The sequence below is a fragment of the Lotus japonicus genome, chromosome 6 (assembly GCF_012489685.1).
Source record: "Lotus japonicus ecotype B-129 chromosome 6, LjGifu_v1.2".
Lineage (NCBI taxonomy): Eukaryota > Viridiplantae > Streptophyta > Magnoliopsida > Fabales > Fabaceae > Lotus > Lotus japonicus.
In genome coordinates, this window is record NC_080046.1 from 36,275,766 (window position 1) to 36,293,798 (window position 18,033).

The following is an 18,033-nucleotide window of genomic DNA, read 5'->3' on the forward strand; positions in this document are numbered from 1 at the left end:
ATTATTTATTAATTATTTGTTATTGATATATTATTTGCGCCACGACGGTGAGAAATACCTTAAGGAATATTTTCCTTATAGTTATCTAATCGCGATTCGGAAAATGAAATAAGTAGTAATTAATTTCAATATTTTGAATTTATAAAGTTATTTAAAAGTAAGGATTTAATTATAATTATTTTTGTGTGTATTATTTTATTTTTAATTTTAATAATTTCTATTCTTTAATTTATCTCTCTTTTATGAAGAGATGACCTGTTCTAACAGGTCATCTTTGTTATTTACTTGTGATAGCCTATCAAGCATCACAAAGGAATATCCTTTATTCTTTTCTCACCTCAACCACCAAATTAATTCATTCTTATCTTTTCAATTCACCATTTCTATTCCCAACCACTCATTCAAATTTCAAATTTCTACTTTATCTTTCTCTTTCATTTAAATTATTCAATTTTCTGATCACTTTCTCTCTCTTACGTGTGCCCCACCCCAATCAGAAATCAATTCACTCTCTCTCTATTCTCCCTCACTCACGCTCTCTCTCTTCTCCCTCACTCGACATCTCCCTTTCTCCCTTTCTCTCCACTCTCTTCTTCTCCTTTCTTTTGGTGAAGCAACAAAAGAAATACAACCACCATCACCATACTTCTTCTTCTCCCATGGCAGCCGCCACCCAAGGCCAAGCCGCCACCACCGCGAGCCTTCTCCTCTGCTCACGCGAACCACCACCACCTCCATGCCTCTTCACCGCGAACGCACCACCACCATAGGTGACCGCCGCCGCCTCTCCTCCGTTCTCCAGCAAGCATGGCAGCCACAACCGCCATCACCCACTCCCAGCACCATGAACGACGCCACCAACGCAAGGACCATAGTGAAAACGAAACCCTAAAACCGCCACCTTTCTTCTCCGATCTCCGGCGAACCACTGAGTTTTTGGAGAAACCGACACCGCTGTTGGACTCCCCTTGATGTCCGCAAGAAAACCCCCCAATCAATTTGACCTTCCGACAACCTTCGCCGGAAACCGCCGCCAACCACCGTCTCCTCCGGCGAGATCTTCGCCGGCGAATTTGCTGAACATGGATTTGAGAGCCCTCGACCTTTTCCTCTCGAATCCACTGTCAAACAATTGCTTAGAGGTAATTGTCCTTGTCAATTTTCAATTTGTCTTTCAAAACCCTAATTCTATTCCTCTCATTCATCTCCTGACTTCACTTCTTTGGGCTACATGCCATGGTTGTGCAGCTTGATGATCACACTTGGGGAGGGCAGCCATGACCAGCAAAGTAGAGCCCTCCTACTGCCTTCAACTTTGATAGGGTTAGCATTCTTATCTGGATCAAATTAATTCTAGGGTCTTTATGCTTCTCTAAGTCATATATCATTGTCAATTTTGATGTCAATGTACCTTGTAAAATTAATGAAGGAATATAGAATAGTATATGTGTGTGGTGTGAGTGATAGTGTTATGGTTGTTGATTTCTGAGGGCATGAGGGTTCAGCCCTTACTGTGCTTGAAAAGCTTTTGTGAAAACTCACATAAAACTGTTGTTGTTTTCGAAAGTAGTAGCCGCTGTTCTGTTAACATCGTATGTTTCGATTAAGATTTTCGAACTGTGTTCTTCATAAAAGTTGTAGCTTTTTCCGTTAGCAAACTTTTGCCACTGGTTTCGTGTCGTTTCGATTTCTCTAGCTCAAGTTATACGCATTTTGGTGAGCACGGGTTAAGCTGTCCCGTTTCTCACGAACTGCTGTAGTATTTGATTTTTCGTGAATTTTGTACTTTGAATATGGACTTGAAAATTTATGAGGATGTACAAAACCTGTAGATGAAACCAGGATAAAAATATTAGATTTTTCGGAGTTTATTTGACGTATTTAAAAATTAGCTAAAGTCGCTGTACAATTTATAATCGTTTGAAAAAATTAGTTATTTCAAGTGAAAAGAGTTGTTTTAGGAAAAAGATGAGAAAACCTTTTATTTTAAAATTATATTGCAATGTTTGAAGTAAGAAAACTTCTTTTAAAACTTGCTTACGTACGTTGTTTATTCGTTTATGAAAATCAAGAATGTATGAGTCTTTACGCACATTTATTCGTTAAAAAGTGATTGCGAAAAGTATGAAAGTCGAACGAGTTTTTGGAGTGTTATAGAATAAGTGTTCGAATATTACCTTGTTGTGAATGGATGCTTAGGACTAACAAGATTCGATATAGATAGAACAATTAAGTTTGGATTTCCGAGTGAGGAATTAGACTTTGAAAGGTATTAATTAGAATGGATTAAGTTGTGATGGAAATCTTGATGTTGGAAGATGACTTAGGATTGAATCTTGAATTCCAAGAAGTTTATGAGCTTTACTATAAATACTTGACTTTAGAGGGTTTAGATTTGAAACTTTGGAAGTTCTAGGACTTAGAAGTAATTAAGGGATTAATTTAGGACTAGAACCCGTTTCTTAGAGATTGAGGACTTATCTATAAGTTTGGAAATTTTGTATAACCAAAGTGGAGTTTCGAAGAGACTAGGGTTTTGTGTCTAACGAGATATCACGAGTTTAAGATTAAGAGAAATGATTCGATCGTTTTGAAGGAGCTTATGAGTCTTGAATAAGTACATGATCATTAGATAAGAAGAGTTGTTTGTCTTGGAAGTTAACTATGGTTTATGGATTTCTTTATAAGAGTTAGTGAATTTGATAAGAATTGATACTGATATGGTGTTCGACTTGAGGTATCGATTGCGAGGGTAACGTTGAGACGTTAAGTTGTTGTAAGTGATTTGATAAGTAATCTTGAGGATAAAGAGATTAACTGAGGAAGATGATGGGATAATGTCGTTGCGAGATGTTGTGTTAATTGACTTAGCAAGAAGTTTTGCGTACGTGTTATTGTGAAAAGCCTCAATGAACATTCTAATAGAGATTGAGAACTCTAAGGAAAACGAGAGGAATAAGTATTCGTTATGTGAACTTTTCTACTTTAGCAAAGGTTATATGATTTGGTTTTAAAATCGTTTCAGTAAGTCAAAAGCTTTTGAAACATCTTAAATTGTGTTATGGTTTGTTGTCATTATTACGACTTATCTTGATTTCTGAAATTGATCCTAATGGGTTATAACCATTATGAGGATTAGGTTTAACATACGTTCGCTTCGAGTCAAATGCCTGAAGTCATAGTTTAGACTTTAAGTCAGTAGGTTAACTCAAATAGTAATTACGTTATGTGTACTCATGAAGGGTACGAATGACAGGAGCGCTTGACGATGAAGCTAAAGAATAAAAGGAAGCGAACCGACACGGGAAAGCAAAGATGTGTTGGGATTGAAATTGCAGTTAGTATGAGAATTGACTAAGGTGAGGGCTACTCACTGAATACTAGCTAATGCTTTAGGTGTCGACGAATTCGACTTGATTTATTGTTTATGCACTTGATTGTGTTTGACTGGGAAAAATGTTTTCTGAGGCTACGGCTAACAGTTGATAATCATTTATCGCTTGAATTGTTTTTGAGATTGATTCACATGCTATGTGCTAAATGGTTAATCTAGGATGTGTTGATATATGTGCCATGACTGTTGGATTGTGTTACTTTGATTATACAAATACACATATATCTGTTGTACGTCAGAGTGAGGATAACGGACAGTTATGCCAGAACTTATCATGAGACTTTGGGAAAAATTGACGGGACGAACCGAGGTTCGGACCCTTAGTAGTATTTTAGTGGATCGAGACCTTCTCTGGGAATTAATTGGGATTATGAGATCTTTTAAACTTATAAGATTAGAGACAAAACTAAATGGAAACCATTTCACAAGGAAAATTCATAATACACTAAACAACCTCTGAACCCTTTAAATAAGAGTAAAGTACACTCACCCCCCTTAAGGTTTGTTAGAATTACACTCCACCCCATTCTTATCTAAAATCTACATCCCACCCCATTTTATATAGAGGCAAATTTAGTGACGAAAAATATTTTTCATTAATAATTAGTTATTATTTAAATTGTTAATCAATAATTTCAAAAAAAAAATCAATATAATCCAATAAATTTAAAAATGAAAACATCACAATCCTCCTCATTCTCTCAATCGCGTTTTTCCTCCGTAAATTCATAATGCAAATTATGCAATAGCACACCTGCCCGATTTACAAACCATATCTCGAACATAGTGAAACATGCTTGTGTTTTCATATTTGGTAATAATTCAATTTTAATCAAAATAATCTCTTTATACCTCCAATTTTCAAAATTGGGTTGTAGGCCAAAAAAGCAACACAAATGGGTGAAGAAAATAGAGAAACAAAATTATGAAAATATGAAGTGGATCTGAGGTTATTAGAGCCCAACGAGGCGGTGGAGCATCGTTTTTAACAAAATCCAACAATATCTAAGACCAACAGAGCGTTCGCTCACAACTTAAAGGGGTGAAATTCACAAGAAGTAGTTGAACAAGTGGCTTTAGGGATGTGCGATTCACGTTCTGGGGTTCAGGTCGCAACAAAACTTTGAGGCATGGAGGTGCCATGGGGTTTCACATTGTGGGACAGTGGAGCCGTGTTAAAGGGAGTAAAGGCTTGGTGGTGGCCGTTTGTGGTGAGAAATATGATTTGGAGATAGATGAGACGTGGACTTAACAGACAGAGTGGATGGTTTTTTTAAATTTAATTCAGTAAAATTATTTTCATAAATTAATGTATGATAGTGTATATGCATTAAATTTATTTAAATTTTTACTAATTAGTAATTAGTTTTTAGTAGTGAGGAATTTGTATTCGTCACTAAAATTTGCCTTTATAAAAAATGGGGTGGAGTGTAGATTTTTAAAAAGAATGGGGTGGAGTGTCATTCTTACAAATCTTGAGGGGGGTGAGTGTATTTTACTCTTTAAATAATGATAACAATCTCAGATGAAAGCTTAGGGTTTGGATATTAGCTTTGGAAAATGAGAAGTGTCGCCGAATCCAAGATTTAGGAAAACTAATAAGTTTCTGAGTATTTTATACTCTTTGCTCGATGAACAGTTTATTTATTGGACTATCTAAATGATAAGTCAAGGAACTATAAGTTTCCAAGTACATTGTTACTCTTCGCTCGCTGAGCAGTTTTTGACCATCGGATGGAGATGAGTCAGATGACTCGAGAAGTCATCATGAGTGGTTGCACTCTTTTTATATTTAATTGTCTTTTGTCGCAGAATCTGTAACACCCTCTAAACTCCGCATAATAATATATCATAAATCAGAGTAAAATGCATAACACAGAGGGTGTCACACTTATTCTCCAGAAACATAAATCAAAACACCTGTCATGCTCATAATAAATATATAAATTTTCCAACTTTAATGTCGCAACATCATATGCATAGCACAGCGGATTTATTTCAACTCCAAAATTTAACATAAAGAGAGTTCATAGGTAACTCTTAACATCAAGGTACAAAACTAAACGTTTCCCGGTGTTACATAACAGAGCATGACTCCCCTAACTAAACCGTAAATGAAAGACTAGCTCCTCCAACTAACCCTCGCGAGAAGCTCCACTATCTTCGGTACCTGAGCGATGTCGCATAGAACATCATTCCAACAGAAGGGTGAGAACTCATATCATATGGATAAGCATAATAATAAATAATGTAAAAGCTTATCTATGCTCCACATAAATTACTCACATTCACTAACAAATAATAAATTATGTAATTTTAACATAATTAATCAAGTTCACAGTTATGGCAAATACTCCATAAATTATAGCTCAATTAGAACATATATAATAGTCTCTAATTACCACCACATCAAATCTCTCCAAAAATATCACCATAACACATATGACTCAAGTGAGACCCGTGCAAATGCCTTTGGTACCAAAGTTGTTATCCTTAGCGGTATCACCGCGTCCACTCCAGACAGATAACCACCAATAAAGCCCTCGCTCTAGGCTTCAAAACCACTCCAGTTTTGGGACAAGTCACTAGCCTCCACGAGAACTAGCAAACATTGCCTCTTGACAACTATGCAGTGTATTGTGCAAAACTCAACTAACATATGCATATTCAGACCATCTCCAAGTCCTAATTATTTTAGCATATTCATCACCAGTTGCACAAAACACATATTACATGTTATCAATTATACAACTTGCAATCACAACAACTTAGCATCTCAAACATAACATCAATTCAGAAACAACATCATATAATGATTATTAAAAATAGATGTAAATTAAATATAATTCATATATAACAGGTTCAGCAACTATTTCCTAAAGACTGGATTTCTCTCTAAATTTTCCCAAAAACTCGCGACATGCTCATGCTCGCCATCTCGCGACATCTCACTGCACAACTCGCCATGTCGCGACATCTCACGACATCTCCCTACGCAACTCGCCATGTCGCTGAATAACTCGCCATGTCGCGACATCTCACGACATCTCCCTACGCAACTCGCCATGCCGCGACATCTTGCGACATCTTCCTGCGCAACTCGCCATGTGCGCGCACTACACATCTAATGAACTATTAAACATATGTAAATTATCAAATATACTCAGAAAAATCTAATATTTTTATCATGGTTCCGTATACACGTTTTGTAAACCTCTATAAATTTTCAAGTCACAATTCGAAGTACAAAAATCAGGAAAAATCGTACACTAACCGCAGTTCGTAAGAAACTTGACAGCTTAACCTATACTCACTAAAATACACATAACTCGAGCTACAGACGTCGGAATGACGTGAAACCAGTGGAAAAATTTTCGTAACAGAAAAACCTACAACTTTTATGAAGACTACTTCTTCAAATTCGGCCATTAACATAGCACGAAAAAGGGTACAAGAGAACGTAAATTTCTGCGCATCATGCAAGCCTATCATCTACCCCCAAAATCATCTAAAAGCCAAACCCTAACTATTTCAATTTGGGAATTTTTGCAACCTAGGGTTCCTAAATCATGCTTTCTATCATTATCCACTATCATACCAATCCATAAAACATGAATTCAAACCCTTACCTCTTGTAGATCAGTTCTAAGTTTTCTCCTCTTTTCTCCTCTCCTTCTCTGCTTTCACGTGTTTCTTGTTCTGCTTCTCTTCTAATCCTTATATTTTTTCTTTTCTTTCTTTCTATTTCACTCTTAACCCTTAAATAGCCATACAATGTGCCCCACTCTCAATTACTCACACTAAACCCTAAAACCTTATTTATCTATATCACATAATCACTTAATTATCTAATAAAATCACTTAATTACCATATACCATAATACTAATTAAAATAAAATAATAAATAACCTAATAATAGAAAATGGGGTGTTACAGAATCGACTTTTACCTTAGGGTATTCTTTTTAGAGACAATAAGTTAGCTAGAACACGTGACGACGTGACGAGTGAGGTCGGAGACGTTGTTTGGCTAATCACTTTGCATTCATTCACACATTTTGAGGTTAATATATGGCAGGAAGTCGGACCTCGATGGATTCCAAAATGGTCCTAAGACCCGGATTTCCATATAAGAACACTACGGTGATTCTTAGTAGCAGACGGAAATGGCAGACCTACGGGTTCACTGCTGATCTGACTATATTTTGTTTGGTATAAGAGACGCCCGAGCAGAAATGGTCCCACCGTGGCTGGTGTTAGGGCTGACTCGATGGTGCCCATCCCTCCGGATTGCATCTTGTTCCTTAGCATTGCATTCATGCAACATGCATACTGACTTAGTTGCCGAGTGTGATTGATACTTGTTAAACTTACTTGATGCATGTTAATTGTTATTATTGTCATTTATATTCATTGGGAGATATACAATGTTATGACGCTATCGCTAACTTCTAAGCCTAAGTAGCTATTCTTTAATCTTTATCTACTGGGTGTATTACTTATGTAATTATTTGGAGTTGACCCTCGCGCCTTCTGTTTGTGTTTTGGCGGACTACGCCCATTGTCAAACAACGATAGGTGGTGATGCGAGCAGATGCTACTTCATGTCGAAGAACTATAGAAGACTCGAAGAATAGAGTCGGGTGTAAGGCTAGAGCCTTTTGGGTAAAGAGCTTATCATTGTTGGTTAAATCTTATAGGATTATTTTATAAGTATTGTTTAAAGTTTTGGGTAGGTTCCGGTGCATTGCTATCTTGCGATTCTCTGATGTGGAAATCGTAGGGAGTATATCGGATTTATGAGTCATTGCATAATCAGATTCCTCGTTGAATCTAATTATCTTCGTTCGGTTTGTAAGTTGGGTTCATCTGTTGTTACCTCCGGGTACTTGCCTTGTTTAAGGCTGGATGTAAATTTATATACAGTTGGGAGTATGCATTTCATGATTTAGAAATACTTTGAAAAGAAAAAAAAATACTCGCATTTATAAATCACTTTTAGAAAATATTGCATATTTATTTTAATAGGTTACTAAAGTGACCCCCGGAAATCGGAGTGTTACAATAGTACCATAAGGAAACACATTAGTAACAACAAAATGACCAATCCACTTAGAACGAAGCTTACCGCTCATTAAGCGAAGCCTAGAGTTATACAAAAACACTTATTGTCCAACCAAAAATTCTTTTCTGGAAATCAAGCTATCATGGAATCTTTTGGTCTTCTCTTTGTAGAACTTAGAGTTCTCATAGGCTTCCAAGCGGATCTCATCTAACTCACTCAGTTGAAGCTTCCTTTCTTCACTAGCTATCTACGGTGATTTAGCCTATGTTCTAAGATGTTGATAACTCACACGCCCTAGACTTTCAATTCAATTACTAAGTCTGTTTTACGAGCACCTAGACTAGAGAATTGAAGATTAAGTCCTATTTAAACTATCCAATGCAATTAGGTTCTACTCTTGAATCAAACAGTAGGCAACGCCTAATCTAATTGTTTCCTTGTTTCTCTAATTCCTAATCAACTTCCGTTCTCATAAGAATCAGTAAATTACTCGCATGTATTCAAGTATAATCAAGATAAAATGAAACAAGTACGTAGATTGGTAAATAGAATTCATATGAAGCAAAGGTTCGAATCAAAACATAATCATAAAAAGGATCCGCATCCCAAGTACTAAAAGAAGTTTAGTCAAGCATGACCATGAAAATTACACAGAAGTAGAAAAAGAACTTATCAAATCGAAGGATAATTGAAGAAGCTTCTTCTCCTCAATGCCGTTTTTCCTCTCCTTCTGTGTCCGCCTCCTACTGCCATTTTTCCTCTATTTTATATCACCTGTTCATAAACTAACCAAAACCTAATATATTATATATTATAATAATATAAATTATCTTTCCAATTCCAATCAGGTTCCGTTTTTCCGTTTCCATTCAATCATGTGATCTTCCTCTCAAATAAGCCAAAAAGGCATCTAATGCTTCTGCCATGTGTCAGCACGCAAATGGTGCAGAACTTAAAGTGTGAAATCAAGTGTTACGTGACCCATGGTTTATAGTCGACCTCTGTTGTGATTGCGCCACGTGTTGCGGTATGAATCTGCAGCCCTTTATTCCTCGCAGGTGCACCTTAATTTTCATGGACCATCAGCACTAAATCAGCTCTCTTTACTTGAATTTCTCTTTTCCTTTTATTCTGAAAAAAATCCTAAATAAAATAAAAATAACAAAATAAATTCAAAATAAAATACTAGAAAGATAATAATAAAAAAATAAATAACCTAAATCCTAACTAAAGCTATAGTTTAAAAAGTACTAATTAATGATAAGATAAAAACTACTAAAATCTAACAAATCATAATAAAAACTCCTAAAATCCTAAAATGATTAAAAATCCGAAAATTACTTTAAAATATCATAAAAACTAATTAAAACCCAAAAAATAAATTAAAAATAAAATAAAAGACCCACAATAATACCCTTATATCCCCGGGTCAACACACCACTATACTCAACGACAGCTTTTCCTCAAGCGTAAACTCAAGTAGCTTGTCCTCAAGCACAGAACTAATCACCCCTAACTCAGATGCCAAATTTTCAGTCTAAAAACCTAGGGTTCATCACAGCAGTTCATGCAAGTGCTAAGATAAGAAAGTGAATAAACTTCGGTAAGTGAGAATTACAAGCAGCAGGGAAACATGGTCAAGAGTCCATACAAATAAGCTCACATATCTCTCAGCTCATGAACAAACAAGTATAGTGCATAAAACCCGGCTATCTTTCAACTCAAAATCAAATAAGACAGCAAAGCAATTATGAGAGACCTCATAAGGTTGTAACGTGGTCAAGGGTACAATGTAGGTATGGAATTGAAAGAATTGACAACTCAAAGGGTTACCCAATGTTGGTTAGGTGATCTTTTTTCATGACGCACAAAAGAGCAATAGATTCAACACATTTAGGCTCTCACTCTTTTTTTTTTCTTTTTTTTTCTTCATTTGGAACAAAGTAATGAAGTGATTGGGGAATATAGAAAGTGGGATGACCACCCCCATAAACTTACTCACTTATTTCATATTTTTTCTTTCCCTTTGTTCCGAGGCACATACCTCAAATTTTTACATTTTTTCCTTGTCATTTTTTTTTTGGAGAGAATAGAAGCCTACAATTTTTAAGCTCTTTCCAATTTGTAAGTAACTAAAGATCACTTAACAACCAAACAAATCACCAAAGCAAGACACCAAAGAAATAATAATTAAGGCTCAAAGGGGCCGCTAAGGTAAACATGAAAGAAAAATCTGAAAGCCAACAATAATTCCTACAAGTCTCTCTCCAAATCACAAAACTGCACATATTCAACCGAGATGCAAATCAAGACAGGTTCAAGCAGGTACATGTATGCCAGAATATTCGCTCAACACTCAGAAACACAAGGGTAAGTGTACCCATAATCAGAACTCAAAACAATGTTTTCAAGCAACTTAACTCAGGTTCCCAAATGTAATTCAGGTTCCCTCTGATACAATTTTCCTGCACGATGCTGGAACAAGAGGTTCGACAATCGCTTAACAGTAAAACAGAACTTAACAACAAAACAATAACACACAAAAGTTGTTAACCCAGTTCAGTGAAAAACTTTCACCTACGTCTGGAGGGTTTGCACCCAAAGAAAGGAAATCCACTATCTCAAGATTCAGGAATTAGAGACACTCATGAACAACTCAGTTCATAGTTCACTTCCTAATCTACCCAGTGTATTTCTACTTAGAATATCAACCTAAGTATGAGAGCCCCTCTCACTTTCTCTCAATCACTGCCACAGTGATTGGTAAACACAATGAACAATCAGAGTTTGAATGTAATCAAACAACACAGAACCCTTCTTTGCTTTATAGAATCAGTGAGCAAAGAGGATTCACAAATAACAAAGAACGAAGCACAATAACAACTCCTAAAACACTCGATCTCTCTCTATCAGCTTCGGTACCTTCATGTTTTAGGTCTTCATCCTTTTATAGACTTTAGCAGCGGCAACATGGGCTTTAGGGTTAGCATGGGCTGAAGAAACAGATTGCAGTAACAGCAATTCAAAAACGCAATCTTGATAGATTCGGTTTCTTATTGCACAAGTAAAGATATAAACCAATCTTTTAACAAAGATTGTTTCAACAAATAACAACCCAACAAATAAACCCTTCTGGAATAGATACTTGCTCCTCAAGTAACTCAAAAACATATCTACAGTAAATCTTTAGAGGGCCCACAACACAAACACAAGCTGAGGACTGATGCCCTAGCTTCACGAGGCCAGATGCCACGACATCTGCTTCGACAATCGGTTGTTTTGACAAAATGCATGGCAACATGTTCCAACACCAAAGCTATCCAGGTCTCATTCTCTTAACACAAACAGTTCCCCACATGTGAATCACCCAAATAACTTATTGTCATCAATTTTCACAAACAAAACAAGCATCTAAATTTAAGATGAAACCGCATAAGATATGCAAGTAACATGGTGCACAACACAGGAATATAAGGGTAAACAGACTCATAAAAAAAATGAAAAACACACTGCTACTAGCACAAAGTGAACATGCAAAATAGGAGGAATTAACGTGGTTTATGAATTACTTCCCTGTTTGTTCCATGTAGATGCAACATTTGATAGTACCAGGACTTCATCAACAAATGGAGTCTCCAACCTTGTTCAAACTTTTTTAACGTAAACACTTTAGTCCTTGCAACATGAACAAACTCATCAAAAATACCATAGATAATTGCATCTCACATAATGTAAAAAAAAGTAATTTTTATGATTAAAAAAAACTGATATTTTTTTTTGAATTTTTAAAATATTTTTCTATTTCTTTTCTGGACTTTAAAAAAAATAGAGTAAAAAAAATAAAAATAAAAACAGGGACTAAAGCAGCGGAATCAGTAAAACTGCAGCAATATACTTGCGCTGGAAAAAACGGCGCCATATCTGGCGCTGCAAATTCCAGTAAGCTCCCAATTTTATTTTTTCCTTTTCCAAGCTAATGCAGCGGTTTCAGTGTTTCGCATCTATAGAATGGACAGAAGCACCACTAAAAGTCCTTATTTTACTAGAATTTTCAAAACTTAACCAATTTTCAGCTCTCTAACCTATGTAATGCATGAGACTCTACTACACACTAAGACTCAAAATATCATAAAAACTCATACTAAGGAATATTTTTTTTTAATAAAACTAACAGTACAAAACCAAATAAAATAAATGATTAAAACTAAGAAGCAAAATGAAAATGATATTATAACCAACGAAATAAAACTAAAACTATCACATGGGTTGTCTCCCAAGAAGCGCAATTTTATAGTCTTTGCTAGACTTCCCTAGACTCATAATGTCATCCGGGGTTTATCCCAAAGTGCATTGCACTTTCGGAATCTTTCAGCTGAGCACACACCATAGTTAGATTTTTGCATGCAACCTCAAGAGCTAAAACACAATCATTAAGTTTTGAATTAAGAAGGACAGAAGATTTTTCATTTTTCTTATGCTTTGACTTCCATTGGAAGCACCCACCTTTTACCTTATCCTCCTTCTGCTCTGAGTTGGTCTCCTCCTTCTGCTTGGAGTCGATCTCCTCCTTATGCTCAGAGTTGACAACCATGCTGATTGAGTAGACTTGCTTAGTTTGGTCGCTCTGCGCGTCTTCCTTTTCCTTCTTATTTGATGCTCCAGCTTTTTCTTTAAGGAAGAACTACTTCAGTTTTTCATCACTCCACTCTTCCATCATCTTCACCAAGAATACACCATTCTTCTCTACTGGTTTTGGCTTCAGGTCAAATATATTGAAAGTGATCTTCTCATCAGCTACCCTTAAAGATATTGTTCCTTTCCCCACATTTATTTTCGCTTGTGAAGTGGCTAGGAACGGTCTTCCCAAAATCAATGGTATTTTAGAGTCCTCATCCATATCAATTATCACGAAGTCCACCGGGAACTCGAACACTCCTACTCTTACTAGCACATCTTCAACAACTCCCCATGGAGCCACTATGGAGCGATCCGCTAATTGAAGCATCATCATTGTCGGCTTCAGTTCTCCAACATTAAGTCGCTCAAACATTGATAGGGGCATTAAGTTGACGCTTGACCCTAAATCACATAAGGCTCTCACTTGCTTTGAAGCCCCAAAATTAACAGGTAGGGTGAAACTACCTGGATCCTTTCGTTTGGGTGGAAGCTTCCTTTGTAGAATAGCGCTACACTCCTCAGTAAGCTCAACGATCTCATTCTCTTCACTCAACCTCCTTTTCTTTGAGAGTATCTCCTTCATGAATTTAGCATATTGAGGCATCTTTTCCAGAACTTCAGAGAATGGAAGCTCTACACGCAACTTTTTGAACATAGATATAAACTTGGAGAATTGCTTCTCCAACCTCCTCTTTGCTATGTTAGTGGGGAAAGGGGGAAAAAGGACTTTTGTAAACTTTTTTTCTAATTCTACTTTTCTCTTTTCGTCTTCTTTTTCTTTCTGTTCTTTCTTATTTTCTCCTAAAGGTTCAATATCTCCTACAAACTCATCATTGACATTATTGTTTTCTACAATTTTCTGTTTATGCTCACTCAAGGTAGCACCACTCCTAAGAGTTATGACAGAGCAATTTTCTTTAGGATTAATGACAGTATCTGAAGGAAACATACTTGGGGGTCTTTCTGACATTTTCTTGGCCATCTGTCCCACCTGAGTCTCCAAATTTTTTATAGCAGCTTCATGATTTTTGAAACTGGTATCTGCTTTGTTGATGAAATTCTCCATCAACTCTTCTAAGCTTTTCTTCCCACTGCCACTGCCTTGATCCTGAGTTTGTTGAGGTCCTGAATTCTGAGACTGAAACCTTTGATTTGAATATTGCCTCTGATTATTTCCTCCTTGATTGGAATTGTTATGTTCCCTCCAGGGAAAGTTAGGATGATTCCTCCACCCCGGATTGTAGGTGTTGGAATAAGGATTATTTTGGGAATTTCCCAAAGCCTTGACTTCCTCGTCAAAATATGCTCCGCAATCTTCACTGGCACGATCCACATTAGATATCTTGGCTGCCTGGAACTGTCGTTGTATAGCTGTCATTTGTTGAGATAATTGCTTGTTTGAAGCAACCATCCTATCATACGCTTCTATTTCCAGTACACCCCTTCTGTTTTGGCGGTCATTGGTAGAGTTCACTGCACTTTCAGCCATTTTATTGATTAAGTCCCAACCTGCTTGAGCTGAAAGAGCATCAAATTCGGCACTAGCTGCTGCTTCCAAGTTTGATCTGGCAGAATCAGTCAAGCCATCATAAAACCTCTCCACCTGTGCTCCCAATGTAAGGTTGTGCTGAGGGCACTTCCTTAACAGTTTCTTGAACCTCTCTAGAGCTTCATGGAGATTCTCAGTATCTTCCTGTTTAAAAACCAGGATGTCGTTCTTCAGCTTCCTCAGCAAGGTACGAGGGAAGAACTTTTTAATGAATTTCTTAGCTAAATCTTCCCAAGTTGTTATGCTCCCTTGAGGTTGGGAGTTGAGCCACTCCTCAGCTGTGTCCCTTAGTGAGAAAGGAAAGAGTTGCAAACGAACAAGCTCGGCATTGGGAAGACGTGCAACACTGCAGTTTCTGATGAACCGCTCTAGGTGAGCATGGGCATCTTCAGTGGCAGATCCTCTATATTGATGTTGACTGATCAGGTTGATGGGTGCAGGCCTGAGTTCAAAGTTCTGAGCCTCGGCATCCTGAGGGGCTATACTTCCTGGGTAATCATAACTCATGAAAGGTTCATTCAGATTCCTGCGGGGGCGGTTGACCTCCTCTAGCTCTCTTTCTTGCTGGATTCGGCGCACAGCTTCCTGCACCCGTTCCTCTTGAGTCCTTGCGAACTCCGCTCGAAGTCGCGCTTCCTGTTGGATTTATTAATCCAGCGTCACCCTTAGGATTCGATGGGCTTAACATCCCACCCCACGGCGCTTAACATCGCAGCCCCTTGAGGACTCTGTGCTATAAGGAAATAAAGTTGCGCCCTCACTAACAGCAATTGCTTTTGGCGTAGTGGTAAGCGCTTGATCCAATAAGTGGTATCAGAGCAAGGTCATGGGTTCGAATCCCCCGGCTAACACTGGGGGGGAGATTGTTGGATTTATTAATCCAGCGTCACCCTTAGGATTCGATGGGCTTAACATCCCACCCCATGGCGCTTAACATCGCAGCCCCTTGAGGACTCTGTGCTATAAGGAAATAAAGTTGCGCCCTCACTAACAGCAATTGCTTTTGGCGTAGTGGTAAGCGCTTGATCCAATACTTCCAATTCAGCATTTGTTTCAGGATTCGTTTCAGCTGCCATTGCAGATGCAAGAGCTCTTCTTTGTTGTGCTAACCGGTAATGAAAGGTGCGGTCGATTTCTGGATCAAAAAGCAATGCCTCTGGATCAACTGTACCTCGCATACACTGAACACACTAATTAGAAGCACCCGTTCAATAAAGATGAAATAACAAAATAAAAAAAATTGAAAGACAAAAAAAATCTAAACAAAAGAGATTAATTAAAACTAGTATTGGAAAGACAATCCCCGGCAACGGCGCCAAAAACTTGATAGCTACTTTGCAAGTGTACAAAGTTGCTCGTAGTAATAAATTATCGATCTCTCGAGGATTGTGATTGATGACCCTAGTTTAGTAGTGTTTTTAGGGTCATTTCTTTGTTTGTTTTAAGTATTTTTGTCGAGTCTCATGTAGTGTCTCATTCATTCTCATGCATTTTTATCTTTCTTTGAGTCTTTACTTTGTTTTGGTAATTTTGTAGTTTTATAGGGACTTTTCTCGCATTTTAAGTAAGTTTAGGACTTGCATGATTTTCTTATGTTATTTGAGGGTCCTCTTTGGCTAATAAGCTCTTGAGCTTCTGGATATGTTACTTGTCTTGTTGGTTAAGTTTTCAGATCAGAAACTGAAGGAGAAAGAAGGCCAAGAAGCATGAAATTGATGGAGGACTTAAAGGTGCTTGAAGAGGAGTTATGAAGAAGCTAAAAAGCCTTTCCAGCGAGCTTCGAGCGCCTAGGCCTTGGGAATTGGCGCCTAGGCGCTAGTTATATTTTCTGAGCCTTCTGGAATTGGCGCCTAGGCGTTGGGAATTGGTGCCTAGGCGCAGGGAGCCTTCCAGAGAGCATGTTTTCAACTGGAATTGGCGCTCAGTGGGATTACCTGGAATTGGCGCTGGGAACCTTCCAGAGTTTGTTATAGATTAGAGACTTCTTGTGGGATTACCTCTTCTATACTTGCTACTAGGAATAGAGGAAGGGTTGGGGTTTGTTGGCCTGAATTGCATGCTTAATGCCTTTAGCAAATGTTTAGGTTATCAAGGAATTGTGCCTATCTTTTGGCTGGAGAGGATTGTCTATGCGAGGCATCGATAGATGATTGATTAGGCTAGAACATCAAGGAGAGACTTAGAGTTTTGTGGATAGAATAGGTTGATTAGAACTGAATTAGTCAAGCAAGAACCCAAGGCATGCTCACCATTGTTCTCACACACTTATATTTCAATTGCTTGTTAATTAGTCACCTAAACAATCAACCTTAAAACTGAATTTTACTCGCTTTCTTACCGTGAACTCGAGGCTTAAACTGAATTCACATTCCAATTCCATGTGGTTCGATAAATTAAAACCGGGTAGATTCTGTACACTTGCAGATTGACCAACAAGTTTTTGGCGCCGTTGCCGGGGAATTGTTTTGCGATTTTTGGTTTAAGTTTTTAGTTTGTGGTTTTATTTTTGTTTTGGACTTGTCTAGAATTGGTGCTACTAATCTTTCTCTGTTTAGTATCAAACTTTCAGGCTACTCTCACAAGAGACACCGTCATGGGTGGCCATATGACAGAGGAGGAGATGCAAGCCCATATCGAGGCAAGAATCCAAGAGGGCATCACCCTCCGATTATGTGAACAAGAAGTTGAGAATGCCAACCGGTCTCTTCGCGAACTCACTTCGGCTACCATGAGTTATGACTATCCCGGGAGCATTGTCTTTCCCGAGGGAGTGGGAAACTTTAAGTTGAGACCGGCATTCATCAACTTGGTGAGCTAAAACCAATACGATGGAGGTACTTTGGAAGATCCACATGCTCACATGGAGAGGTTCATCCGAAATTGCAACACTTACCGGGTGAACAATGTTCCAACGGATGCAATTCGGTTGAGCTTGTTTCCATTTTCTTTGAAGGACACCGCTGAGGAATGGCTGAATTCTCAACCTCAAGGGATCTTCACTACTTGGGAAGACTTAGCGGAAAAGTTCACAACAAGGTTCTTCCCAAGAGCCCTTTTGAGGAAATTGAAAAAAGACATCATGAATTTTGTGCAACCCACTGAAGAAAATCTCTATGAAGCTTGGGAGCGCTTCAAGAAGCTCTTGAGGAAATGCCCTCAACACAATCTCACCCAAGCTGAATTGGTTGCAACATTTTATGATGGTCTACAATACTCTTGGAGGAGTTGGTTGAGACTTTCATCAACCGCATGAAGAACAACTACAAGAGCCAAGAGGTGGCTATAAAGAACTTGGAAAGTCAAATTGGCCAGCTGGTCAAGCAAATGGTCGAGATACCTCAAGGTAAGT

General features: G+C 37.8%; 1 protein-coding gene, 1 long non-coding RNA gene and 2 other non-coding genes across 4 annotated transcripts; 2 read left to right on the forward strand and 2 right to left on the reverse strand.

The window, feature by feature from the left end:
- Nucleotides 1-284: 284 nt before the first annotated feature.
- LOC130726692 (uncharacterized) lies at nt 285-8,370 on the forward strand. The gene is made up of 4 exons (XR_009014945.1): nt 285-1,142; nt 1,249-1,323; nt 3,243-3,359; nt 7,972-8,370. It is a non-coding gene; the product is annotated as an uncharacterized LOC130726692 (long non-coding RNA).
- A 4,769-nt stretch (nt 8,371-13,139) lies between these two features.
- LOC130725241 (uncharacterized) lies at nt 13,140-15,862 on the reverse strand. Its single transcript, XM_057576488.1, has 2 exons — nt 15,719-15,862; nt 13,140-15,320 (listed from the first exon to the last, which is right to left on the reverse strand). Exons 1-2 carry the CDS (start codon nt 15,860-15,862, stop codon nt 13,140-13,142), a joined length of 2,325 nt encoding a protein of 774 aa, XP_057432471.1.
- Nucleotides 14,755-14,861, forward strand: LOC130727089 (small nucleolar RNA R71). The gene has a single exon (XR_009015128.1). It is a non-coding gene; the product is annotated as a small nucleolar RNA R71 (small nucleolar RNA).
- A 1,883-nt stretch (nt 15,863-17,745) lies between the features above and the next one.
- LOC130727215 (small nucleolar RNA R71) lies at nt 17,746-17,852 on the reverse strand. Its single transcript, XR_009015240.1, has one exon. It is a non-coding gene; the product is annotated as a small nucleolar RNA R71 (small nucleolar RNA).
- Between the last annotated feature and the right edge of the window lie 181 nt (nt 17,853-18,033).